Source organism: Penicillium hispanicum (genome assembly GCF_028827665.1).
Source record: "Penicillium hispanicum strain IBT 35686 chromosome Unknown utg000008l_segment0_segment0, whole genome shotgun sequence".
Classification (NCBI taxonomy): domain Eukaryota; kingdom Fungi; phylum Ascomycota; class Eurotiomycetes; order Eurotiales; family Aspergillaceae; genus Penicillium; species Penicillium hispanicum.
The window spans coordinates 2,307,169-2,332,304 of NW_026623200.1; the positions used below are offsets into that span (position 1 = coordinate 2,307,169).

The 25,136-nt window shown below is 53.2% G+C and overlaps 11 protein-coding genes across 11 annotated transcripts; 8 read left to right on the plus strand and 3 right to left on the minus strand.

Moving 5' to 3' along the window:
* Positions 1-421: 421 nt before the first annotated feature.
* On the plus strand, positions 422-1,688 carry N7459_009709 (glycosyltransferase family 32 protein; the record flags this gene model as incomplete). Its single annotated transcript, XM_056948877.1, has 4 exons — positions 422-700; positions 769-924; positions 985-1,344; positions 1,401-1,688. 4 exons carry the CDS (start codon positions 422-424, stop codon positions 1,686-1,688), a joined length of 1,083 nt encoding a protein of 360 aa, XP_056796102.1.
* A 1,110-nt stretch (positions 1,689-2,798) lies between these two features.
* Positions 2,799-3,555, plus strand: N7459_009710 (uncharacterized protein; the record flags this gene model as incomplete). Its single annotated transcript, XM_056948878.1, has 2 exons — positions 2,799-3,132; positions 3,239-3,555. The coding sequence occupies 2 exons, from the start codon at positions 2,799-2,801 to the stop codon at positions 3,553-3,555; spliced, it is 651 nt and encodes a 216-aa protein (XP_056796103.1).
* Positions 3,556-3,924: 369 nt separating this feature from the next.
* his3 (imidazoleglycerol-phosphate dehydratase HIS3) lies at positions 3,925-4,764 on the minus strand (the record flags this gene model as incomplete). The annotated part of the gene is made up of 2 exons (XM_056948879.1): positions 3,925-4,340; positions 4,446-4,764. 2 exons carry the CDS (start codon positions 4,762-4,764, stop codon positions 3,925-3,927), a joined length of 735 nt encoding a protein of 244 aa, XP_056796104.1.
* Positions 4,765-5,193: 429 nt separating this feature from the next.
* On the plus strand, positions 5,194-5,710 carry N7459_009712 (uncharacterized protein; the record flags this gene model as incomplete). The annotated part of the gene is made up of 2 exons (XM_056948880.1): positions 5,194-5,286; positions 5,342-5,710. 2 exons carry the CDS (start codon positions 5,194-5,196, stop codon positions 5,708-5,710), a joined length of 462 nt encoding a protein of 153 aa, XP_056796105.1.
* A 913-nt stretch (positions 5,711-6,623) lies between these two features.
* N7459_009713 (uncharacterized protein) lies at positions 6,624-6,986 on the plus strand (the record flags this gene model as incomplete). Its single annotated transcript, XM_056948881.1, has 1 exon — positions 6,624-6,986. One exon carries the CDS (start codon positions 6,624-6,626, stop codon positions 6,984-6,986), a length of 363 nt encoding a protein of 120 aa, XP_056796106.1.
* Positions 6,987-7,486: 500 nt separating this feature from the next.
* N7459_009714 (uncharacterized protein) lies at positions 7,487-11,433 on the plus strand (the record flags this gene model as incomplete). Its single annotated transcript, XM_056948882.1, has 2 exons — positions 7,487-8,721; positions 8,775-11,433. 2 exons carry the CDS (start codon positions 7,487-7,489, stop codon positions 11,431-11,433), a joined length of 3,894 nt encoding a protein of 1,297 aa, XP_056796107.1.
* A 1,127-nt stretch (positions 11,434-12,560) lies between these two features.
* Positions 12,561-15,104, minus strand: N7459_009715 (Pet127 family protein; the record flags this gene model as incomplete). Its single annotated transcript, XM_056948883.1, has 4 exons — positions 12,561-14,154; positions 14,208-14,271; positions 14,324-14,786; positions 14,862-15,104. 4 exons carry the CDS (start codon positions 15,102-15,104, stop codon positions 12,561-12,563), a joined length of 2,364 nt encoding a protein of 787 aa, XP_056796108.1.
* A 430-nt stretch (positions 15,105-15,534) lies between these two features.
* Positions 15,535-18,067, plus strand: ade1 (bifunctional aminoimidazole ribotide synthase/glycinamide ribotide synthase; the record flags this gene model as incomplete). Its single annotated transcript, XM_056948884.1, has 3 exons — positions 15,535-15,814; positions 15,881-16,408; positions 16,467-18,067. 3 exons carry the CDS (start codon positions 15,535-15,537, stop codon positions 18,065-18,067), a joined length of 2,409 nt encoding a protein of 802 aa, XP_056796109.1.
* A 904-nt stretch (positions 18,068-18,971) lies between these two features.
* Positions 18,972-20,772, minus strand: act1 (actin ACT1; the record flags this gene model as incomplete). The annotated part of the gene is made up of 6 exons (XM_056948885.1): positions 18,972-19,202; positions 19,270-20,041; positions 20,098-20,128; positions 20,304-20,359; positions 20,569-20,599; positions 20,766-20,772. The coding sequence occupies 6 exons, from the start codon at positions 20,770-20,772 to the stop codon at positions 18,972-18,974; spliced, it is 1,128 nt and encodes a 375-aa protein (XP_056796110.1).
* A 1,009-nt stretch (positions 20,773-21,781) lies between these two features.
* Positions 21,782-22,501, plus strand: fes1 (Hsp70 nucleotide exchange factor FES1; the record flags this gene model as incomplete). Its single annotated transcript, XM_056948886.1, has 2 exons — positions 21,782-22,183; positions 22,259-22,501. 2 exons carry the CDS (start codon positions 21,782-21,784, stop codon positions 22,499-22,501), a joined length of 645 nt encoding a protein of 214 aa, XP_056796111.1.
* Positions 22,502-23,640: 1,139 nt separating this feature from the next.
* N7459_009719 (uncharacterized protein) lies at positions 23,641-24,968 on the plus strand (the record flags this gene model as incomplete). The annotated part of the gene is made up of 5 exons (XM_056948887.1): positions 23,641-23,695; positions 23,762-23,871; positions 23,923-24,045; positions 24,113-24,334; positions 24,393-24,968. 5 exons carry the CDS (start codon positions 23,641-23,643, stop codon positions 24,966-24,968), a joined length of 1,086 nt encoding a protein of 361 aa, XP_056796112.1.
* Positions 24,969-25,136: the final 168 nt, after the last annotated feature.

The window sequence follows — 25,136 nt, forward strand, 5'->3', positions numbered from 1 at the left end:
GGGGATGTTCTCTTTGCCCTCAACCTCTCTGCACACTCCTTTCTACTTTGGCTTTAGCCTCTCCCCACTCGTCACTCCTTATTATCGTGATTCTCCCCCTTATTATTTGAGCATTCTCTCTCGGTGGTGGCGCTATTACAACTCACTTCTCAATCCTACTAAATGCGATTGTCGTCGACGCCCCCAACGTCCATCACTCTTCCCCCATTGAATACGACCCCTTTCCCCTCCCTCGACCAACCTTCTCACGGCTGCATCCTGCATCTTTGAACGTCTCCGCGGCCGCGTGCGTGAGACTCGACTCGACTCGACACGACTTCACGATCTGACCACACTCCTGTCCAATTGATCGTCGCTTTTTTTTCGCCGGTCCAAACCTGCGCCTGCGCCTGAACTGGGTCCTTTCCCAATATCCTTCACAATGCGGCGCGGTCTTCTGATCTTTATTCTCGTCAACCTCCTAATCCTCTCGCTTCTGATCCGCAGCGTCTCGACTCTTTTGTCACTTTTGGTCGAAGATGCCGCCGCGGACGCCATTCACCGCGCGGAGCTGCCGTCGCCTAACTCAAGTCTGATCGAACAGCGCCCCCAGATCATCCCGAAGATCATTCACCAGACCTACAAGAACGAGACGATTCCCGAGGTGTGGCGCGATGCCCAGCGGAGCTGCATTGATCTCCACCCCGACTATGAATATATTGTACGTTGGACTTGCCAAAGCGAGAAAAGGGCCAGTCAAGAAACCCGGGTGCTAACCAATTGCTTCAGCTCTGGACAAACGAAAAGTCGCGTGAATTCATTGCCGCCGAATACCCGTGGTTCTTGGATACCTTCGATGGCTACAAGTACCCCATTCAGCGCGCGGACTCGATCCGGTATTTCGTCCTAGCGCACTACGGTGGTACCTACATTGACCTGGACGACGTATGTATTTTCTAGTGATGTTTCCATTGAGGGGCCTGCATCTAACAGATTTGACGACAGGGCTGCAACCGCCGGCTGGATCCTCTCCTCGCGTACCCTGCTTGGGTGCGCCGCACCGTTCCCACCGGCATCTCCAACGACGCTATGGGCTCTGTCCCGCAACATCCTTTCTTCCTCCGGGTGATCGAGTTGTTGCAGCAGTACGACCGCAGCTGGTTGCTTCCGTACATCACGGTCATGTATTCGACCGGTCCGCTGTTCTTGTCAGTCATCTGGAAGGAGTACATGCTGGACAAGCCGAGCGAGGCTGGACGTGTGCGAATCCTGATGCAGGACGAGTACAACCGCTTCTCGTGGAGTTTCTTCACTCACCACACCGGCAACAGCTGGCATGGGAAGGACGCGCACTTGATTTTCTGGGTGAGTTGCCTTGGTGGAAAAGGGTTGGTCATGTGCATGCGCTAATCTTGTCTCAGATGGGTCAACACTGGATATTCCTCACTTTCCTCGGCTTCCTCTTGGCCGGAACTGTCGGCATCTGCCTTTGGTGGACCTATGGTCGCGTCATGCTCCTCGGAGCCCAGTACCGTTACCGCTACACCAAGATGCCTACGATCTTGAGTCCATCTCGGCTCTCGTCTTCACCCACGCGCCGCGCACGGCGCATGATGCCTACTCTGCTCCGGCGAGTGAGCTTCAAAGAAGACGAAGAAGCAGGCGGGGTCACAGAGACCTCGTACGAACTCGGTCGCCGCGATGACTAGAGATTTTGAATTGCAATTTCTGTATTTGTTGTGTATCGATACGGCCTTGGACACGATTTCTTGCATCAGCATTTGTTGTATAACTTGATTTACTCATTCCTGTCTCTCGTTTCACGTTCATGTTTGGGAGCGCAATGCATGGTGTCGCAACCCCGTGGCGGGATCCGGGGTTGGTTGCTTTCACCTGGAGCATTATTTTTGGGTTGGCTTTCCGAGATCGGGTATCTCGCCCTCTTGTCCGGGTTCTCTTGGGATCTCGATTTCATCCCCTTTCCATATTATTTGTTATTTGTAACCAGCTAGATTTCGCTTCTTGGGACCAGGGCTGAACTCGGACAATCTGACCATTGAGGGTCTGATATCTCCAGAAAATGTTATGAAACAATAGCTCTTTGCTATCCACTTTGGTTCAGGTCAGCTCTTTGGTGCGTTATGATCAATAGATAGACATACATATAGAAATACCCCAGATGGCGATCCTTGACCCTTGCCACCGGCGAACTTGATACGTCGATCGCGTGCCAACTCTCCGCCGGGCCAGTGTTTCAGCGACTTTGAAACCCTAACACAACCACCAATCGCAGTCCCCCCATGTCTGGCATTGTTCAAGATGTGAAGAACAAGTGCAACCTTCAAGCGTCTTCCTGGATCATACAAAGACCCTGAATAAGTTTCAGTCTCAATGCACCCGACAAGTTATTTTGGCGCGTTCTCCATGGAGTAGCATACTCCACGTCTTGCATTCTCCGCGTCCACCCACTCCCCCTTCCCTTTGTAACCCCCATAGCGAACTAAATAAAAGCAGGTTGGGAGGCATGTTCTTAGTATGCCCCCTCTTCGCCCATTCCCAGCTCGTCTCTGCTATGCCCTCGTGTCTATCCCGCCACCCTCCCATCCGCGGCCAGAAATGCAGGACTGAACCTCCTGTCATATAAAGTGGCCTGTATTCTTCCCCCTGGTTCAGTATCTGGTCTACAACTCAAGATTGATATAGTTGCTGGTTTGACTATCTCCATACGTCCTTCAAGTCTTTCCTCTGAAATTCGCCCACGCATCTTTTCTTCATCTCCATACTACAACGCCCAGCTGCTCCCAACCCTGCCGACCATGATGTGGCACTCTACGCTTACTACTACTCTCATGCTCACCCTGGCCATTCTCTCCGCCGCAACGCCCATCCCTCTGTCACTCTTCAAACAGGATACTTCTATCACGGAGGCTCAGATGGCCGACATCGCGCCCAACTCCAAGACATGCGACAACCCCCCGGCCAAAGGCGAATGCGCCACCGCTAAACAAGCCGCCAAATACACATCGCAGTCCTTCGATACATACAAGGTCACCTCCAAGGCCGAACAGGCTGCCGTCATCAGCCTGATGGCGTTTGAGAGCGACGATTTCAAGTATAACAAGAACCACTATCCCGGCACACCCGGACAGGGCAGTAAGTACAACCCTATGCCGTCCTATCTTATTAGTTCCCATCTCCATCTCTACATCCAGCCATATTCCACCCCCTAAGCTCCCGGCTAACGTCCCAATCACCATAGCTCGCAACATGCAGTCCCCCTCCTACAACAAAAAATACGCCTCCTCTATCCCCGCTCTGAAGGACAAGGTCGCCCAGGTCGCCAACAGCCCTACCGATCTCCTGGACCTGCTGCGTAACGACGAGACGTACGATTTTGGCTCGGGCGCCTGGTTCTTAACGACGCAGTGCTCCAAGGATGTCCGCTCTGCGCTGCAGGATGGCTCGGAGACGGGCTGGCAGAACTATATTAGCAGTTGTGTGGGCACGTCGGTGACGGATGAGCGGAAGGAATACTGGGAACGGGCTGTCAAGGCTCTTGGTGCTGGCAGTGCATGAGGACGTGCTGTACCATGCGTTTTACTCTGAGAGTTTCGTTTCACATGATCCACCTGGCGTTGTTGGGGCTGGCGTTGGTTTTGCGGTTGGTTTCGTCGGGGCTGGTTCTTCAACTGGCGTTCTGGGGTTGGGATTGGGTTGGATTGGATCGGTTTGGAACTGGACCTGCATGAGATTGGAATTTTGATGGAGTACTTGGTTATGATTTATGCTTCACGGGTATCGAAAATGAAGATCTATTTGCTTTAGATCTTTGCACTGTATACAGTCGACTCTAGACGCAAGTGCTCTGAAAAGAGTCTAATACATAATCCGGTATATCACATTTCACCGTGGCTTCATCACACAACTTTTCAGGGGAGAGAATATTTACAAAACACCCTTGGTGCTGACGATATCGCCGGCGCCAACCTCACCAGCAACCCTCCGCGCACAAGCAGTCCGGATGGCAACGGCAAGCGCCTTGAACGCGCTCTCCGCGCGGTGGTGGTCGTTGTCGCCGTATGTGCAGCCCACGTGCAGCGTCACGTCGGCCGCCTGCGCAAAGCTCTGCAGGCCGTGGGTGATCATCTCGGTGCTCAGGTCGCCGATCTTCTCGCGCTTGAAGCCGAGGTTGATGACCGCCCACGGTCGGCTGGAGAGGTCAATCACGGCCCACGAGAGGGCCTCGTCGAGGGGCGCGTCGCCACGGCCGAAGCGGGCGAGGGATTGGCGCGCGCCGAGGGCTTTGGTGAATGCCGTGCCGAGCGCGAGGAAGGTGTCTTCGGTGGTGTGGTGGTCGTCAACTGCAATTGAGGGTTGGAGGGGTTAGTTGGTGTCTTCTGCCAATTGAAGTATGGTGTATTCAATTGAGAGCCGGTCATGGGTGTACTGGCGGGGTGGTGGCTCACTGTAGAGGTCGCCCTTGGCTCGTACCGCCAAACTCCATCCTGAGTGCTTCGCCAGCGCATGTAGCATGTGGTCCAGAAACCCGATGCCGGTGCTCACGGTGATCTGCTGTGTTGGGGTGAACTGGGTGGCATGGCCGGCATCCTTGGGGGGCACAATGCCTTTCTTGGCCGCTTCCGCTTCTTGGGGGTCTGCCGGCGAGGCGAAGTGCGTGGTGGGTTCGTAAGGCAGGAGGACGCCGCCATCTAGGGACAGCGACACCTGAATCTTGGTCTCGTTGGTGACCCGCGAGATGGACGCGGTGCGAGCGGTCAGGGCCATGGTGGGCGAGTCGCGGGTTATGCAATGAGATCCAGAGGTATAACTGAAGGGATCTAGATCTGCGGCGTTGATAATCGGATTTCTCGTCTATCTGAGTCGCTATCGGGAGAATCGTTGATCCGCACTGCGTCACTTCGGGTTTCGTTTCGGGGTCTGCTTTGCGCCAGAACTGCCTTGCAACTGCTGGCTGGTCCAGAGACCTGCTTGAATTGCTGCTCGATCGTGTCGGATCGAATCGATCTTTTCTTTGCCTGTGTGTTGTGCCTCGTATGGTTCTTGCAGGAACCTGCCCTTCACGCCTCTTCCTATTCCTCCTCGGGTTCCCCGCGCCTCGAGCTCAGCGTCGTTAAGCTGTCTCGAGTTCTCCATTGGTTTGAAAGAACACTCCTTGCATCCAGCATTATTGGTATAAACTCAATTGCTGCGACCATGCCGCCGCCATCAAATCAGAGGGCGGATATCGAGCCGCCGGAGGAGATCACCTCGATTGCTGCCACGGGCTTCATGACCGGTGTGTTCCGGGTGAGTAGTCTGTGACACTGCTACCAAGGAGTTGGGGCACTCATTCGAACTGCAGTTTGGCTCCGTCTCCATCCTAGCCCATATGATCCTCATCCTCCCTCATCCGTTCGTCTTCTCTGCCCCGTCCCCGCCCGCCACGCCCGAATCGCAACCCCGGCCGCGTCCGTCGCCCTTTTCGCGAGACTATCTTCGCTCTCGTCTCTTCCACCGACCTCTGGAAGGATTTTCTGAGTGGATTTCTCCAACTGCACGTGTCTACCGCGGTCTGACACCGCAGTTCAAGGTCTTTCTGCAGATCGCCGCCATGACGCTTGGTGGCTGCATTTGGGCAGAAAGACGGGTGACCGAGTATATCGAGTTGGTGCGACGAATCAAACGCGCCGAGCGGTTCCAGGCAGAGCGATCACAGGGCACCCGTCCGTAAAGTCGAGGCAGTTGGGCTGCATCTCGAAAGTAATCATAATGAACATCTTGGGTGGGTCGCTGGCTGTCTCCTGTTGTATCCGCGAATGCCGGTAGAAGAAGCAAGCATACTCCCAACGGCGCTTCTTTTTGCCTCTGGTTGGAGCATATCCAAGCATGTGACGCATAGATCGTGGGTATATCGATCATCGCCCCTTCGAACGCTTTTGTCTTCTCCGGGAGTCCAAACTCCCCCATGGCGTCGTCGATCTATATTGCGATCCTCACTACCGGGGGCGGGGACATCGGCTTGCCCCTAGAACATCGCGGCGCGTAAAGCGAGCAAGCTGTCGATCATTGCGTGGATAGTGGATCCTCGTGAGGATCCTTTTGCTTCCATCGAGTGTATATACATGTATGTCTATAGTAAAATGTCCTATAGAGATGGCTCTCTGTGCCTTTGGATGTTTTCGTTATAGATCGGCCTCGGGAGTCAATTGCATGCAAATGCCGAGCATCGCCCTTGGCAATGGTTTCCCCGCGGAGTGATAGGCATGTATACACTCGGTATAGATACCGTAGTACACTATAGAAATATAGCGCAGCGAGAACCCCTGTCATAGTGGGCTGCACTATGAAATCTTAGCGGACGCACACCCTAGACGGTGGAGCACGCCTCTTACGTGGCCGCGAGACCCCGATTGCGCGAATGCGGATGTAATTCGATAGGTCGTGGATGCATGTCTCCAAATGATGGCGGTGGGCATAGCTCGACGCGCTCCATGGAAGACTATTTATTTATATCGCTGCGTACAAACTCCATCAGTTCGCGGTCCAGGCTCTCTTCTAACCGGGCCGGGCGAGGAAATGAGAATAGAATAGAAATGCGGCCTGGCGAGGGAGAAAAAAAAAGCAAAATCGACCGAATCTGAAACATGGAGATGTTCATCGGCGAAGCACAGTTCCGCACGACCGTTCTCTGCATCCGTCCATTCCTCACCTCCTTTCTCGGCCCTTTTTTCTCTCTCCTTCTCCGCTTCAACCTTCGAGGGATCGTCGCCCTGCCGACTGTTCGCTGCTCTCGTTTATATCTCCATCTCTTCGACTCCTGCCGCGTTCGGGCCTTTGGCGTGTTGCAATTCCGCCCTAAGCCCCAACCCCTCCGCGAGAGTGTCTTGACCTGCGTGTCGATCGGCAACCCTGACCTCATCATCGGTCGCGTTAACCTCCAGCAACGGCAGAGGATCTCTCAATCGGACTGGTCCATTGATCGCCGCCCCTTTTGCTGGGTCTCTTAGGGCATTGCCGTTCCGGGGTCGCTTGTTGGCAGCATTTGAAGGGGTTGGGGTAGAGCTCCGGGATCCCCCCTTCCGGCGAGCCTGAATTGACCTCCGGTGCAACCAAACCCACCGAACCTCGCCACATTGTTGACAGCTGCCAGACGCATCTGGGGTTCCTGTCTCCTAGAGCCTCTAGTTTCGCTTTAAGCTGTGTGGATTCCCCTTATCCCTCGCTTCTCTCCCTCGTCACTAGCTTCTCATGGCGCCGTAAAGGTCTACTGTACGTGCAACCCCATCTCCCCCCCGCCTTTCACTCTCACCATCGGGGATGCTGGTTTCCACTTCACCCATTCATCATGGCCCTTCGTAGGCTCAGCTAGACTGACAATCCTTCTGCAGTGAGAACGACGTCGGGGTCGTCGATGAGAGCAGCTCATTTCTCACCACCCTAGCGCCATTCCAAACCAATCCACTCGTTTCTCCACTAAACTTCGTCCTGCTCATCTCTCAAATTCGCCATGGCCGAATTCCTTGGCAAGAAAGAGCGAAGAAAAAGTTTCAGTGTGTTCAGCAACTCGTCTGCAACCACATCGGCTCCGCCGCCGAATCGTCCCTCCCTCCATGACCGCGCACCCTCAGATGACATCTTGACCCGAGAAAAGAAAGCCCGTCGCAATTCAGGTTTCTTTGGCCGATCCCAGAGCCCGACCAGACGCCCCAGCGGTGGGAATGTCCTTCGCCGACCAGGTACTGTGGGCTCGGACACGACTGCCTGGTCGGCAGCAATGTCCGCATCGACGCCCGCCGCGGAAACCCCTCACCCGCGTCGGAAGTCGTTGCAGAAGAGACGGACCTCAGTATTTGGATCGCTGAAGTCCCTACACGCTGGGGAGGACGATGATCTCTTAAGTACCTCTGTTGGTTCGCTCGGCGATGACCAAAGCGTGACCAGTCCCCGAAATGGGATATGGTCCTCTGCAATCCTTCACCACGGAGAAATCCAGACCACCGGCGGCATGTGGAGGAAGAAGAGTCAATACCTCGTCTTGACTGACACGCATCTCATCCGTTTCAAAAGCCAAGGCAAGGCTGCCGATGCCTTTCCTTCCTCAATTCCGTCCTCTTATGGCCGGGCCCCGGCGTCGCACCGCCAGTCCGTGGCCTCGATCAGCTCGCTGCAGGACATGCAACTGATGGTCACCAATGAAGCATCGGCAGGTATTCCACTGAATAGTATTATTGCCGTCTATATGCTGGAGGATGGACGGTTATCACCGACGGTGGAGGTCGCCTATTTGGATGAGCGCACGCACAAAGCCGCATTGATCCAAATGCAGACGTCTGATCTTCAGGAGCTCAATCTCTGGATGGTTGGGATTCGACAAGCTGCACAGATGGCGCGGGCGAACGATCCGTTGCCATTTGACGGCGGCGCCGTCGAGTATGTTACAAGGATGTTGGAACACGAACGAGATTACGATCCGGACGCCTTCCGAATGTTCCGTGTCATCCAGATTGCCTCTAGCAAATCTCTCACTCGTTCCTCATCTGATGATCTCACCAAGCTGTCACCTACTGGTTGCTACCTTGCAATTGGACTCCACAAGCTTCATCTGATACCCATGCAGAAAGCAGCTAATCGGTCGTCGGTGGTATCCCTGTCTGACTTGGAAACGTCTACCTCATTTGGCCTGATGAACTTGACTGGTCTATCCATGGAGTATGGCGATGACAGCCTCCATCTGACTTTCCGGTGAGATATACTCCAGAAAATGGTTACCCACTCACATGTTAATTCATTATCAGAGTCCCGTTGCGAAAATCCTTCAACGTGTTCTTGGCTTCTGTTCATTCCGTCGAAGTTGCATGTTGGATCCGCCAGCACACTGAGTTCCTCCGCCCACTCTGGACACGGCAACCGTACGACTTCGTTGTCCCACGTGAGCTACATAACGATGACAACTTCCCACCCGTTACTTTGGATGAAGACTATGGGTGTTTCGATAGGACTCTTGTCGCGTATTCCGCGAGTTATGATGTTGATACCTCCAACATTCGGTACACAATTGATCTCGATTGCGAGGATGCACCGTGTTTCCGCCTTCTCCGGCCTGCTTCCTCGAGAACGTTGTACGGCGCTTTGGAGTTGATTGCGGTCATGCGAGCCCTTCGTTACAATGAATCATTCCGGTCCATCTCGTTTCGTGGCATCAACCTTGATGCCTTGCAAGGTCTCCGCGACGTGCATGGCGTGGATGCAGATGTACACCTCGATAGGACGGGCGGTCTTGTACAAATTCCCGGACAAGGGAATTTGACTGTCCTGTCACAGGAGGTGCGAGCGCTGGCGTTGAAGAGTACCTGGCTGCGCCGACTCGACTTTTCATACTGCCTTACCCGGACTCCCACTCTGGACAAAGGCAGCAGAGATCCAGGATGTGGCATCCCCGAGGCCATTTTCCCGGTTTGTCGCCGAGAACTGACCAGTGTTGACTGGGTGGTCTTAAACGGGATCAAACTTGGCGAGTCGGATCTAGACTACCTTGTTGATGCCGCATCACAGAGTCGAAGCCACTTGCGAGCACTAGAAGTTGGTGACTGCGGCCTCTCTGTTCATGATCTGGACCTCCTGCTGTCTACTCTGGTAGTGCAAGAGTCCACACTTGAGGCCATCAACATATCAGGAGTCCAGGGCCGCTTGAACCCGGATGTACTTCAGCAATATATCGGGTACTTTGGCCAGATCCGGAAGATCAACCTGTCTCGGATTTCACGAACATCGGGCACCGACCCGCTCATCACAGCGGAAATGTTGTTCAACTGGCGGCTCGAGGAGTTGACTCTCAGTCGCACAGTCGTCAATCGAGAGACCGTTGATTCCATTGCCACCTACCTTGCCAGTGACCGCTCGCAGAATTTGCGCACGGTTCGGCTTGACCAGTGTGGCTTAAGCGGAGAGGACGTTGCTATGTTTCTGCATTCCATGTCTGTGGGGCCAGAAGCCCCGCGCAGTCTTCATTTACATGTCAATGAGAACCGACTCGACAATGGCTGTTCTTTCCTCTTCGATGCGATTGCTAAGAACTACACCCCGTCCCATCTTTCCATGCAAATGATCGATTTCAAGAAGGAAGAGCACTTCCGACAATTGGTGAATGCGCTTCGCAAGAACCGTACGCTGCGCTACTTGGATATCTCAAAGGCGTCCCTCCCCTATGATGCTGGCCCCGAGACATGCCGTACTCTACAATTAATGTTTGAAGAGAACGAGACGCTCGAGGCCCTTGATATCAGCGGGGAGAATGCACATTTGGATGTTGCGCGGTTTGGAATCGGTCTCAATCTGGCGCTAACAGGACTGAAAAAGAACACTTCTCTCAAGGTCCTGAGAATTGAGCACCAGAAGCTTGGTCTGCAAGGTGCAAACACATTGGCGTCTGTGTTGGAAGAGAATGATTCGCTCCGCGAAGTACACTGTGAGAATAACGATATCAACCTTCAATCATTTACCGTGTTGGTCAACGGGCTGCAGTGCAACCGCACTTTGCTCAGCCTTTCGTGCATGGATCGAGATCGGCTTCTGTCGCTTGACAAGGTCCGTCGGGAAGTTGACAATGTACGCTTGGATGCGAGCAGCGTTCAAAGCTCAACAGCGACGTCTATTCGACGCTCATTGCATGCTGCTATGGGCGGCAAATCTGGAGCTAGTCACCGTCTGAACAAGCAGCCACCAGCACATGCCGCAGCATCTTTGGATACCCCTGCATTCGCAAGCCACAATGTGGACCTGGTACTGCAGTCGTTGCAGCGGAAATGGGACGTGGAAGTCTCACGCCTACGCCGGTATCTGCTTCGTAACTATAACATTACTCACGGCCTTGCCGACGCCGACGCGGATGATGGGGCTAGCGATGGACGACCTGCAACTGCCGCGAGTCTTGGGACAATGCTGGACAACATGAAGTTCGAGGTGGCCGTGTCAGCAGACGAAGTTCATGGTTCTCCTCCCGAGGAGGCCACACAGGCGACGGGCCTCCCTGCAGAGACTCAGGAGCGACAACCAGAGCCTCAATCTAAAGCTCAACCCAAGGCCAGCCGAATGAAGAGCGAGCCCGACTTGCGGCCCCAAACTGCTCGTGCGGCCCAGATTCTTCCTCCCGACTATGACTCTTTGAACCCTTCATCTGCCCGTCTTGCTGTCCCTGTCCCCGCCTTGCCCGCTGCAGTAACCAAGGCGAACAGTGTTCGCAGCGCACGCAGTTCCAGCACCGTCTCAACTGGCAATGCCAGCGCCCGCAGCACATACGGCATGGCTTCGTCCACCCTGAGAGGCTTTCTTACTGGCAGCGCTTTGAAAGACCGACGACGGGTGGAGTCTATGCGCCCAGTGTGCGTATCGAACGACGATAAACCTCCACAGCTGGACTGGTCACCACCTAAACTTGATTTGCAAGAGCTCCAATAACCTCCTTCCGCACACGGCAATGAACATACATGAGATGTACAGATTCGGAGCGCCCTTCCTCTTCCCACTAGCCTCCTTCTTTTCGATGCAGAGCAAGTCTTTGCTTTGATTCATATAAAGGATTCCCCACTTGGAGTGTATAAAATTCCCTCGTCTGTTTCCTGTGAATCTTCATTCATATTGAATCTACTTTCCACCAAACGAACCTCGTCCTCCCTTCCGGCATACCCTTGACCTCGGGCAGCTGGTACTGATACCCAAACCATCTATGGATTCCCAGCGATCCTCAATTGTCATTTTTACCATGGGCGTTTGGCATCGTCATTCCACTTTTGCAGGGTCATTTTGTATTCTTCTCGCTTGATCTAAGCTTCAAGCCATTGCAAGCACTTATCGAGGAGGAGCGAGACCCTCTTCGCGCTTAATTTACGTGGCTCTTGGCTTCTGAATTTTTGAATTCTTTGTGTGCAAGGTGTCTGGCATTGAGCAGCGACGGCGTTTTTCTGCCTCTTTTGCTTACTTTGTCTGATTCGATTATTATTGATGAATATTTGAACGTGACCGGGAACTATGACTGAACACTTGTTGTGACGATTGTCTATAGTTTCTTCTTGCGGTGCGGTTGAATGCTGTATAGCCCCATCCTGGGTTCTGTTGGGTAATTGTTAATCCTGCCTGTCTACGAAGATCGAGTTCATATGAATGTAGTGCTGGAAGACTTGAACTGTCCTGCTCCTTTCCCCCTCTTTGCTTGAGGCTAGATGATTATCCTTTATGTTACTGCAGAAGTAGGATTGAGGCTGACCATTTGGTTTTGACTCAGAATGAGGGCATAAGCTTGTAGTCCAGACCTTCTCTTCGGGCTGAGTTGAAGCAGTTGGATTTTTACTCAAGATGCGATTGCGTATTAGACTCCTTTCATGGTTCAGCTGCTTCCCCCACAACGCTGCAATGTGCTCAATACTATACAAACACGAAGACAGATATCCCTCCAATCATGCCAGACCAAAAAAAAGAAATACAGAATGGGGAATCACTTCTATTAATATACAAGAGGAACACGGCCCAGAGCAGGAACAATTGTAATGCCCTTCATCTCGGCACTAGAAAAATAGTGACCCGATATATTACGCGAAGTTGTCGCGCAGCACCACAATGCCCTTCTCCTCGTCAAGCCGATTCTCGCGCTTGCGGTGCGCTCGGCCTTCTTTGCTAATGTGCCGCAGTCGGCGGATATACACGTTCGCTGCGACATCCTGCTCGTCTTCACCACGGCCCATCAATTCCTTCTCGCGCCGGGCTTGGCACATCTTGTATAGTGTCCGGGCTTGCGCGGGCGCCAGTTCACTCAGCTCGTAGTCGACCGTCCATTTATCCGTAGCGTTCAAGTTCAAGGGCCGGTCTGTGTACTTGTCGTTGACCTTGTTTCTGATTGTGAGTGCCATGCCGAAAATTTCGGGTCCGCTGGCTTCAGCATGCTCTGCATCTGCGCCAATGGGCTTTTCTAGGGGCAAATCTGAATCATAAAGCACGGTGTTAGACTCGGTGGCCTCAGGCTCTGCAAGGGTTTCGGGGACAGGAGGCACGTCTAGATTCGAGTCGTCCTCCGTCGGGGCGAGGTCCAATAGACGTCTCTGATAAGCCTCGATCTCGGCCTTGTTCTTCGTCTGAATGGCGTTGATGTCCTCTTGGGTGACTGGTTCAGCAAAAATATACATAAACGGTGTCACGGCATCGCGTGTCTCGAAGTGAATTCTTAGAGACTTCTTGGGGAACTTTTCAGTTACTCTGTCAAGAACCTTGTTCCACAGGCCCAAACTCAGCTGGAATTCGGAATCTCCCAAAGTAGTATCTGCCTGCCCATGTAGAGTCTGGTCCATCTCAGGAAGGCTAATGTATTGGAACCCAAATATGCGCTCGACATTGTGGAAAGCCACAAAAATGCCGTCCATGCGTCCGATACGCACCTGCAGCGAATACTTCAGGAAAGCTGCCCGGATCATGTCATAGAACTCCCGTTCGTAAGACTCGTAAGCACCGAAACGGCTCTTGATCTCATACCCGAGACCATGCTCGAAGTTCTTCGCATCCATGCGAATAGATACAACCGCGCGGGTCTTCAAATCAAACATGCCAGTGCCGGGGAGTCGAGGGTCATAGGCATCCAACTGCGATCGCATGATGAAGTCTCCCGAGGTAGAGTAATGGTATGATTCGGGTATTGCTTGTTCTTCCTCAGGAGAAATTTTGTTGTCGCTAGAACGGCGATAGCGTTCGAAATCCTCCTTTGGTAAAGTCAACAACTTCTCCATTGACTTGCCCAGGTTCATGAGAATATTGGCTGAGTCGAATTCCTTGTCTGCATCGATAGCGTATACACCATCCTGGTAGTGAAGGAACATGGCAGCTGGCGCTCGCAGAAGGCGGGTAAAGGTAAGCATTTTCTCCGGAAAGCCTTGTGATAGCGTGCGAGTGTCGATTTTCCTCCAGGCAGATAGGAGGTAATGGAAGTGTGCCAGCACTGAGGTCATACTTGATGAAGACCCCACGTACTTCTTCTTCTCCTTGACAGCGATATCGCGGAGTGTCTCATCTTTCGACGAGGTAATATAGTCCTTTAATGCATTGAAGTCGAATTCTGTTACGGGCATAATTGCACCTAGATAGGGATCGAAGTTGTAGACGCGGGATCGAGGGTCCCGAAGTTGATAGACACCGGGACTAGATGCGTTAGTTAGAACATAGGTTCGAGTTCGAATGATTGTTTCTCTTACTTGAAAAGAACACGATCGAGGCCAAACGAGAGACGAGGAACAGGAGCCGTGTGGACGTCCAAGGCTGGAAGGTGTTAGGTGCAGTTTGGCTTGCTTCGTAAGTGAAGAGAACTTACCTGTGATCTTTCGATCAGCCGAATCTATCGAGCCAGTCTGCTTTGCACGAATGAATGATGCAATATGGCTCAACTTCGGCTTCTCCTGCGCCGCATTTTTCTTTATTTGTTCCTTCTGAATGCCCGCTTGCAGTAAGCTTTTCACCTTGTCTATCGGGCGCTTGGAGGCCTCCTTGACATCTGACTCCTTCCCTCCCTTCGAGGGAGCTTTTTCTTGAGTGTCCTTAGATGCCACTTTTTCTCGTGTCTCCTTAGATCCCGATACCGATTTCTCTTGTACCCCCTTAAATGCTGTTTGACCCTGTGACTTTCGTCGCCTGCTTTTGTTCCTCCCTTTTCTAGTCACTGATTTTGGTTTCTCGCCTGATGGAACCGACGTTGAATCTGCAGTCTTGTCTTCCACTGAGCTAATTTTCTGCTCTCCGCCTTTCGATTGCCTCATCTCCGAATCCGGTGGATGATCCTGGGTGAGTTTATTGTCAGTTATTACAGTCTTTTAAACCAGCACATATGCGGCGGATGATTGTATCATCTGTACCTTGTTGAAGGTTCCATTTTCATGGAGTTGACTTGGCGTATGACTTGGCGTATGACTCGGCGCATCTTCCGGCCTACCCTCAGGCTTGTTCTCACCGATTTCAGCACGCAGCTGAGGCGTGCGATGATACTGTCGCAGTCTGGGCGGCGCATCGAATCGGCGAGCAAGACAGGAGAGACATACATGCTCCCGAAAAGGGTCTGAGACAGACCGGAGAGAAGCCCGGATCATGGGAGCCACCATATAGGGAACAATTGGTAGAGACGGTAGAAATGCAAGAGAGCAAAGCTTCAGCAGGAGACCAGGAGAACAGCAGCGACGCGCCGATGTTTTTTCTGTCGTGGCTCACCGCTTCATGCCTTATATGCCGGGCATCCACATTCCGCCTTCCCCAAGCCTGGGCCCGACGTCGGCAGAAAAAAAAAGTATCAAGAGTCCTGCGCGAGAAACTTACGGCTTTCATCCTCTGTTTTTCTCGCAGTTGATTCTCAGGTCTCTCGACGAGGTGAGTGTATGAGGAACTCCTCAGAATTGCAATTGATATTTCCATATTACCCCACGTCAATTCCAGATATTTCCTCCCCAGTTGCCAGTAGAGGGGTATACCCCGCGGTGGGCTTCCACAGTCGCTGATTACCAAAGTACAACAGTCACTCGAGACACTGCTCCCACCATGGCTCAAGAACAACTGCGTATCCTTATTGTCGGCAATGGTGGCCGTGAGCATGCTTTTGCCTGGAAGCTGAGCCAATCGCCTCTCGTCGACATCGTTTACGTCGCTCCCGGAAATGGTGGTACTGGCCTGGGCACATCAAAAAAGATCGCCAATGCCAATGTCAAAGGCGATGACTACCCTGGGCTGGTAGCTTTCGCGCAGCAAAACCAGGTGAATCTGGTCGTGCCAGGCCCTGAGGCTCCACTGGTCGACGGCATCCAAGGATACTTCCAGACTGGTAGGTGAAGCCATACCGGTCTTCGTCTTGACTCTGCATCTAAATTTACTGAAATCTCTCAAATAGTTGGTATCCGATGCTTCGGTCCTTCCAAGGCTGCTGCTCGCATGGAGGGCTCCAAGACTTTCTCCAAGGACTTCATGCAGCGTCACCAAATCCCCACCGCCGCGTTTGGAAATTTCTCCGACTACGAGTCTGCACGCCGATATCTCGACTCCGTGTCCCATAACGTTGTGATCAAGGCTGATGGCTTAGCTGGTGGTAAGGGTGTAGTTATTCCCACTACCAAGGAGGAGGCACACCAGGCTCTACGTGAGATGATGCTGGACCATCAGTTCGGGAAGGCTGGTGATGAGGTTGTCATTGAGGAGTACCTGGAGGGTGATGAGCTGAGCGTGCTCACGTTCAGTGATGGCTACACCATCCGCTCTCTGCCTCCGGCACAGGACCACAAGCGCATCTTCGACGGTGATCAAGGACCCAACACTGGTGGCATGGGTTGCTATGCTCCCACCCGCATTGCGCCCAAGGAGGTCATGGAGGAGATCGACCGTACTATTGTCCAGCCGTCCATTGATGGCATGCGGAGAGACGGTACGTTTTGGGTTTGATACTGTTCGATGTTCTTGCTGCTCATCACCTTCATTTCCAGGTTTCCCTTTCGTTGGTATCTTGTTCACTGGTCTCATGATGACCAAGAATGGCCCCAAGGTTCTCGAGTACAATGTCCGTGGTGGTGATCCGGAGACCCAGACCCTGTTGCCTCTACTTAGCGAAGACACCGATCTTGCTCAAATCATGGTTGCCTGTGCCGAGCACTGGCTGGATGGTGTTTCGGTCAAGGTCGAGCCCAACTTCTCTACAACTGTCATCGGCGTGGCTGGTGGTTACCCTGGCTCTTACGCCAAGGGTAAGCCCATCACCCTGGATCCGACACCAGCAGGCACTCTCATTTTTCATGCCGGCACGACTCTGTCTGGCAACGAGCTTCAGACTTCGGGTGGCCGGGTGATTGCCTCAACCGCAACTGCATCGACCCTTGAGGAGGCTGTCAAGAAGAGCTACGAGGGCATCTCTACCATCCATTTCGAGGGCATGTTCTATCGTAAGGACATTGCGCACCGCGCATTCCGTCAGACTGCCAACACTTCGCTCACTTACGCCGCCGCGGGTGTGTCTATCGATGCTGGCAACGAGCTTGTGAACCGCATCAAGAGCTCAGTGGGACGCACCAAGCGGCCCGGCACTGACGCTGTCATTGGTGGCTTTGGCGGTCTCTTCTCGCTGGCTGCCGCCAACCCCGAGTATCACCCTCACTCGCCTACTCTCATCGGTGCGATTGATGGTGTGGGCACTAAGCTCAAGATTGCCCATTCTGTGGGCATTCACGACACCGTCGGTGTGGACTTGGTCGCTATGAATGTCAATGACCTGGTCGTTCAGGGTGCCGAGCCGCTCTTCTTCCTGGACTGTTACTCTTGTGGCCATTTGGATGTGCCCACGGCAACCGCCTTTGTGACTGGTGTTGCTGATGGCTGCGTGCAGGCTGGTTGTGCCTTGATCGGCGGCGAGACCGCTGAGATGCCTGGCCTCTTCGTTGACAACACCTACGACGCAGTCGGCGCAGCAGTCGGTGCCATCAACACCACCGGTGACCATGCCCGCCAGATCCTGCCTCACACCGACTCCATGCGAGCCGGTGACGTTCTCCTGGCCCTGGGCTCATCTGGTCCTCACTCCAACGGCTACTCGCTCGTCCGCAAGATCGTCGAGCGCGCTGGCCTGAGCTACTCTGACACCGCCCCCTTCACCATGCCCGGCCAGACTCAACCTACTTCCCTCGGCCGTGCCCTGCTTACCCCGACCCGTATCTACGTCAAGCCCATCCTGAACGCCCTTGCCTCCCACCCCGCTGCCATCAAGGGCCTAGCCCACATCACCGGTGGAGGCCTGGTCGAGAACGTGCCCCGTATGCTCCCGGCTACCCTGACTGCTGATATCAACGTCGGCACCTGGACCCTGCCCCCGGTCTTCCAATGGCTCCAGCATGCCGGCAATGTGTCTGCCACCGAGATGGCCCGCGCCTTCAACTGCGGCGTGGGCATGATCCTTGTCGTGAACCCGGCTTCCGAGGCCGCCGTGCGCCAGAGCCTCGAGGACCAGGGCGAGTCTGTCTACCGCATTGGTGAGCTGCGTGCTCGAGCAGAGGGCGAGGAGGGCTGTGTGTTGGCCGGCCTGGATTCGTGGGCATAGACACCCCTTCCTATTCGTGCCGTCGCTGGGTTCATTTCATATACTTTCTCTCGTTCTTCGTTGCTTTCTTTTCCCCCGCCTGTTTTCTTTTGCTCTACACACCAAAATTTGGATTTGCGATTGATGAGTCCCGTATGACTGATGCTGATATTGACATATTGACACTTGACACTGATCTTGATCCTGTATGATGGATGAAATGATATATACACCCGCTCCTCGGAATCGAAATGAAGATTTTTTTGAAATTCATGCGCATATATACCCGATCACCATGTGAGTAGTTTTTCTTGACCAACCTTCCGAGGTTAAATAGGGATCAAGTATCAACCTTGCAGGGTACACTGGTACTACTAGGTTGAAAGCGACCACCTCATCCGCTGAGACGGACCTGCTTAGACTGTGCATGCTGCAATCTGATATAACTGTCTTCGGCACATAGAGAGGCTTCCCATCTGCCATTCTCTGAGATAAGATACCAGCGATGTTCTACGTTTCGGGACAAACCACATGTGAAGACAATTTGGTCGGAGATACAACGCATAAGGCTAGAACAGAACGGAACGCGACCTGTGCCAACTCCATGTACACAACCTCACCTACACCAACCTTGGCGCCAAGGACCCGGCCCCGGGGGGCAAAACAAGGGCGTTGAGAGGGCGAAGGCGACTTGCGCGGAGAGAAAAGAAAGGCGAAGCAGACAGAGAGATAAAATAGGGGAAGAGAAGAACAAATATGAAAAGAAAAACGACCGACTCTATTCCACTAAAATCGAGATTTCCATTTTCAGGCTATCCGCTTGATAATGCGAGTCCAACAACGCTTGCGATCCACCAGTGCCTCCATCCGGCCTTTTGATACACCAGGAAAGTACGACCGAAGACGATCAACGTACAGAGACAGCTTAGAAGCACTTGCGGTGCACGATGGAGGGACCGCTCTCGTCGTACTCCTGCTTGGAGATCCACATCTGCTGGAAGGTGGACAGGGAGGCCAGAATGGAACCACCGATCCAGACGGAGTACTTGCGCTCGGGAGGAGCGATGATCTTGACCTTCATCGACGAAGGAGCCAGGGCGGTGATCTCCTTCTGCATACGGTCGGAGATACCGGGGTACATGGTGGTACCACCAGACTAGAGAAAGTAAAATCAGTTATCGGGTGGACAAAGATGCCAAAAACAAAGAGCTCAAAAAACGTACCATGACAATGTTGCCGTAGAGATCCTTACGGACGTCAACGTCACACTTCATGATGGAGTTGAAGGTGGTAACGTGGATACCGCCGCTCTCCAGACCCAGAACGTTGGGCTGGAACAGAGCCTCAGGAGCACGGAAGCGCTCGTTACCAATGGTGATGACCTGACCGTCGGGCAGCTCGTAGGACTTCTCCAGGCTGGAGCTCTGAGAAGCGGTCTGGATCTCCTGGTCAAAGTCGAGAGCGACATAGCAGAGCTTCTCCTTAATGTCACGGACAATTTCACGCTCAGCGGTGGTGGAGAAGGTGTAGCCGCGCTCAGCCAGGATCTTCATCAGGTAATCCGTCAGGTCACGACCGGCCATGTCGATACGCGAGATGGCGTGGGGGAGAGAGAAACCCTCGTAGATGGGGACAACGTGGGTGACACCGTCACCGGAGTCGAGCACGATACCAGTGGTACGACCGGAAGCGTACAGAGAAAGGACGGCCTGGATGGAGACGTAGAAGGCGGGGGCGTTGAAGGTCTCGAACACGATCTGGGTCATCTTCTCACGGTTCGACTTGGGGTTGATGGGAGCCTCGGTCAAGAGGATGGGGTGCTCCTCGGGGGCAACACGGAGCTCGTTGTAGAAGGTGTGGTGCCAGATCTTCTCCATGTCATCCCAGTTGGTGACAACACCGTGCTCAATGGGGTAGCGGAGAGTCAGGATACCACGCTTCGACTGTGCCTCATCACCGACGTAGGAATCCTTCTGACCCATACCAATCATGATACTAAGCGTATGTTAGCGATCATTGCGCCAGGACAGATAGGGACGGTGCGCATTTACCCATGGTGACGGGGACGACCGACAATGGACGCTGTAAACAGTTAGTATCATTCTGTTTTCCGCTTGGTTTCGATGCCAGAGCAGAATGAAAAAGATATATTCTCCAATGGGCGAAACTCAAAGAGCGCTCCCCGATGCAAGGGTTGGCGGGATGGCTTGCAAGGAGGAGGGGGGATATGTTCCAGAGTCTGTGGGGTTTGACTTACGGAAGACAGCTCGAGGTGCGTCGTCACCGGCGAAACCGGCCTTGCACATACCCGAACTACAGCTCACTCATCAGTAACGAAGCCCTAATTGTCGATTGACATCTTGTCTGCTCGGGCTGACAGCCTGTGAAGGGATTGGAAAGCCTGGTTGACAGGGACGGCAGATAAGGGGGGAGGAAGGCGATGGAATCAGGACCGCGACCGGGCGATTGGCGCGGCCCAAACACGACCAGGACCAGCTTCCGAGCAGCAATTCATCACGTACCCATTGTCGATGACGAGAGCAGCGACCTCCTCTGTAGAAAAGTAACTGGATTAGCCTTGGATCGCAAAGAGGACAATGGTTAAGCGACCGGAGCGGGCCCAGCTTGCCTCGACACCCCGGAGCTGGGGGGAGGTCTGAGGTGAGCCAAGGCGCTGAGGTGGCCACAACGGGATCAACAATAGCAAGGGGAAATTTACCTTCCATGGTGACTGAAATAGGTGTGGAGTGAAAAGAAAGAAAAAGAAGATGAAATGGGGGGAGTTATAGATGGGGGGGAGGAGGAGGAGTAGGGGGGGGGGGAAGGAAGGGAAGGAGGAAGAGAGAGGGAAGTGGAGAGGAGGGGAGGAGGGTTTGTGATGGTTGGGGACACCTGGTGTGTGCGCCAGAGTGAGAGAGGCTCGACTAGCCACTTCTTGTGGCCCCGATCGACCGCTCTTTTTGTACCTCTATCGCCCATGGTTTTCCCCTAGGCAGAAACGGAGTTTACTATCTGCGCGTCTGCAAGAATTCTAACGTTGACCTGCTTGCGCGTGCTCGTGGGGCAATCGCGTGGAATAGGAGCAGACCCTTTACCCAAAACGTTGGAATCATGGTCTATCTCTCGACCTATACAGATGCTCTTGGCGAAAGACAATGCCGCTAGGCACACAATTGATTGCGTCTCCCTGTTTAGGTAGACGGATATGCGGTGTTTGGGATGGGCAGGCTACGACATTCGCTGGGATGACAGTGCTAGGGTCACCGGCAGTGGCGGGGGAGAAAGCGAGAACCAGAGAACCGGAGGAACCAAAGGTTGACGTTCTAAGTATAGAGCTGCGCCCCCTCGACGATTGTGAATGACTAACGAATTGATAGTCATTATGACTGTTGTTACCGTTATGATCGCGACTATGATAAGGTGTCTGCATCGACTCCTATATGGTCCATAGTCTCGCGATACATCACCATCGGGGCAATTAGCCACGTCTCGACGCATTCCTGCATCGACGATGCCCGGGTGACGGGTTACCGCCACTTGCGAACTTGCGAAGGAACGGTGAGCGGTCAGGTGACCGAAGCTGCCAGGCGCCGCGCGAAACATCTAGAGGGTGCTTATGTCATCCGCGTGGATTTTATCCATGTACTTCATCAACCGGTTCACCTCACAGCATCTGCGCAGAAAATCCACCCAGCTTGAATACGGACACCTTCGAATTCCCCCAGCATCACCATCATGGACCCCCAGATGAACAAGCTCCTCAAATGGAGCGTCCAGAATACGCAACAGCAGGCTGAGGACGGCACCACCACTGCCCCGCCCAGCGCCAACGAGGCCGCCCGCAATCTGACCCCGGACATGATCAATGCGCTCTTCGGCGGACCCTCGGAGGCTGATTTGATGAAAGCGGCCATGGAGGTCTTGCATTCCGAAGACTCCGATTTGGAAAACAAATTGGTCGCCTTCGACAACTTCGAGCAGCTGATCGAATCGATCGACAATGCCAACAATCTCGAGCCGCTGGGCCTGTGGACCCCGCTGGTGCAATTGCTGAAGCATGAAGAGGCCGACATGCGCCGTATGGCTTCGTGGTGCATTGGCACTGCGGTGCAGAACAATGAGAAGGCCCAGGATAAGGTATGTACATGCCCGCCCGGCAACGCAACTCCATCCATTATCGAAGAAATTATACTGATTGATATCTTGCTGTAGCTGGTCGTTCTAAATGCAATTCCCACCCTCGTGACCATTTCAACGACCGATGCCAATGCCGCCACTCGCAAAAAGGCCGTTTACGCGCTGTCCTCCGCCGTGCGCAACTACCAGCCCGCGATGAACGAACTCACCAAGAACCTCCCTGAGGGATACCCAAGTGGAAAGACCGATGCGGGTGACATGGATGCCGTGGATGCCATCATGAACCAGCTGCGAGCCCATCCTGTGGACACCGCGTGAATCCCTTCATCTCTTCCAGCATTCTGAAATTTCCCTGATGCCCTCTCACCCCATACATAGCGGTTTGGTGGTGGAAGCATGCCTGGGTCGACTGTGCATTTGTCCACGACCGGTGCAGTGAACGACCGGCTCCAGGACAATGTTGGACTGGATGACTGGGCACGCTTCCAAATGACGAATCGCAGTCGCAGCCGTCTTCCATTTCGAGTGGATGGACCGTGCAATGATGGGCCCTGAGCCAGAAGCACCGAAATGTGGCTTCGGATCGGGACTGTATGGACGTCACCAATCGGCAGACGAAAAGTGATTTTGCGTCTGACATGTACATACTCTTATGGCAGACATACTAGCTGCTTCATCTTTATATCTACTGGGCATCCTGTGGGCCCAAAACTGTCCAGTTCAAGCCATTTGGGCTGCGTGCATAGAGTCCATATCTGAATGATACGCACATTAATATGCTGTAACCTTCAAACCCATCCGTGCCAACCTTGGAAGCAGGAGTGTAGACTAGGCACCCGCACCCTTAGCGTCGGCAGTGACCGGAGTTCATTGTCCCCGGCCGATACGCCGAATCCTTCCGTGTGAAACGCCCATTTCCACTCTGCAGTAATCTTCCCTCGTTTGAACCTGTCGTCGCTCGACGCGAGGCCTTACGGCCAACGCAACGCAAGATGCCAAGCAAGAGCTGCGGGACATGCAGGGGTACCGACCATCTCGCAGTCCCTATGGATTAGGATCAGAATCTTTATGCTGACCGAGCAACGCGCGCTCATGTATAGATCGCCGGATTCGCTGCGATCGTGCAGTCCCTATCTGTATGCAGTGTACCCAAACGGGTAGAGCTTGCAAAGGATATGGCCTCCGTCTATCCTGGCCCAAGGCGAACGATGGCAGGCGCGCGATGGTTGGCCGGCCAGACTCGCGCAAGGCGAAGACCCAGGCACGTTCCTCCAGTGCTCGACAAGTTGACATATCAACCTGGGATATCGAGATGCATCACTATCTCTCGAACTCAATGCCGAACGGTACGATTGTGACTATTCCTCAGCGTCACCCATCATCTGGGCATATTTTGCATGAACAGGAAGGTTTACATCTGAGTGATAGAGTGTGCGCATCTCGTTCTACGCTGGCCAATGCCGTTTTACTCGATCAAAACGCACGTCGCGAACAATTTCCTATTTCAGTATTGTGAGCTTAAGATGAGGATTCATAGTCCCGAAGAGCGTTCAGTGCTATGTCTAACCCAGATTGTAGTTGAATCCACGGCTTCAGCCTCGTTGACGACTTTTGGTCATGACCCTAAAGGTGTGGGCGCTGTCGTTATTCGCATGGCCCTTGTGAATGACTCCCCATCCGCAAAAGCGGTATTATGGTCTTTACTCGCTCTATCCTCTCTGCATCGCTTTGGATTGCAGACCCAGGCTGCTGAGCTCAAAATATCCGCTATAAACGCTCTCATTGCTGCGTCAAAGAGCGATATTGGTCCCATTGAAGCTATTCAGCATGTGGCTGCAGGAATGCTCTTGTGCTCATTTGAGGTGAGATCGAAGCATTTGGGTTAGATCGTCTATTCATAAAGACCACTAACCACTCTTACCTATCAAGATACACGGGGCCTCTTGCACCTCGGGCCAATGGAAATTGTATATCGATGGTGTAAAGAGCATAATCAAAGCTTCCACCCTCGAAACGTTGGAACGCCATAGTGAATTTGATGCCCTGCTAAGCTGGGTATACTACCACGATACGCTATTACGCTTTAGCACTCTACACTGGCACCACCAGCCTCCAGAAACCCCGTCACTGCTACCAAATACCTGCTTGGAGGTTTGTACTCGCAGCCTTTCTTTGCCTGATTAGAGTGATTTAACTGATATACCGCTAGACCGCCTTTTCAATGACATCTCCATTTACTACGACTCTGGAACTTCTATCTGAGGGCTGTGGCGTACTTGCTGTCACACAGGCGGAAAGAATGCCTGCCGGACAACTCGAGGATTACAAAAACTTCATGAAAATCCTAGGATGGAGAATCCGATCCATCTCTGCATCAGAGCCAACAGTGCAGGGTCAAATACCACTAGCAAAGACAGCGGAGTTATTTCAAATAGCTACGTTGGTATATCTCAACCGCGCATCAGGCAACCTCCTCGATCCGCCTTATGAAACCCAACAGCGGATCGAGAGAGCCTTCACCCTCTTTTCCCAGTTGAGTACTTGCGAGCGCCAATTTCCTGTTTTTGTGTTGGGCTGTGAAGCACGCACAGATGCAGAGCGATGCGTTGTCCTTGATTTGATCGCCCGTACCGAAAAGGGAGCCTCTTCGCGGTCCTTGCTGTTGCTGAAGAAGTTGATCCAGGCTGTTTGGGTTCAGGACGATCTTGCTCAAGGGGAGGTCGATTATAATGAGAAACTTTCTGCCATCCTGAGCTGTTGTTCTATTCTGCCTACTTTTGTCTAGCCTTTGATATACGACTTTTCTTTCGGCCAAGCATCTCAATAATTAGTTTCTGAAGTCATGGTCAGATGGGCGCAAAAGACATGACACTTTTGAAAATATGGCCAAGATGATCAGTCAAGAGGGGGTTCTAAGCTGGGCTTCTTCAATATATATCCCCACGGGTATTGG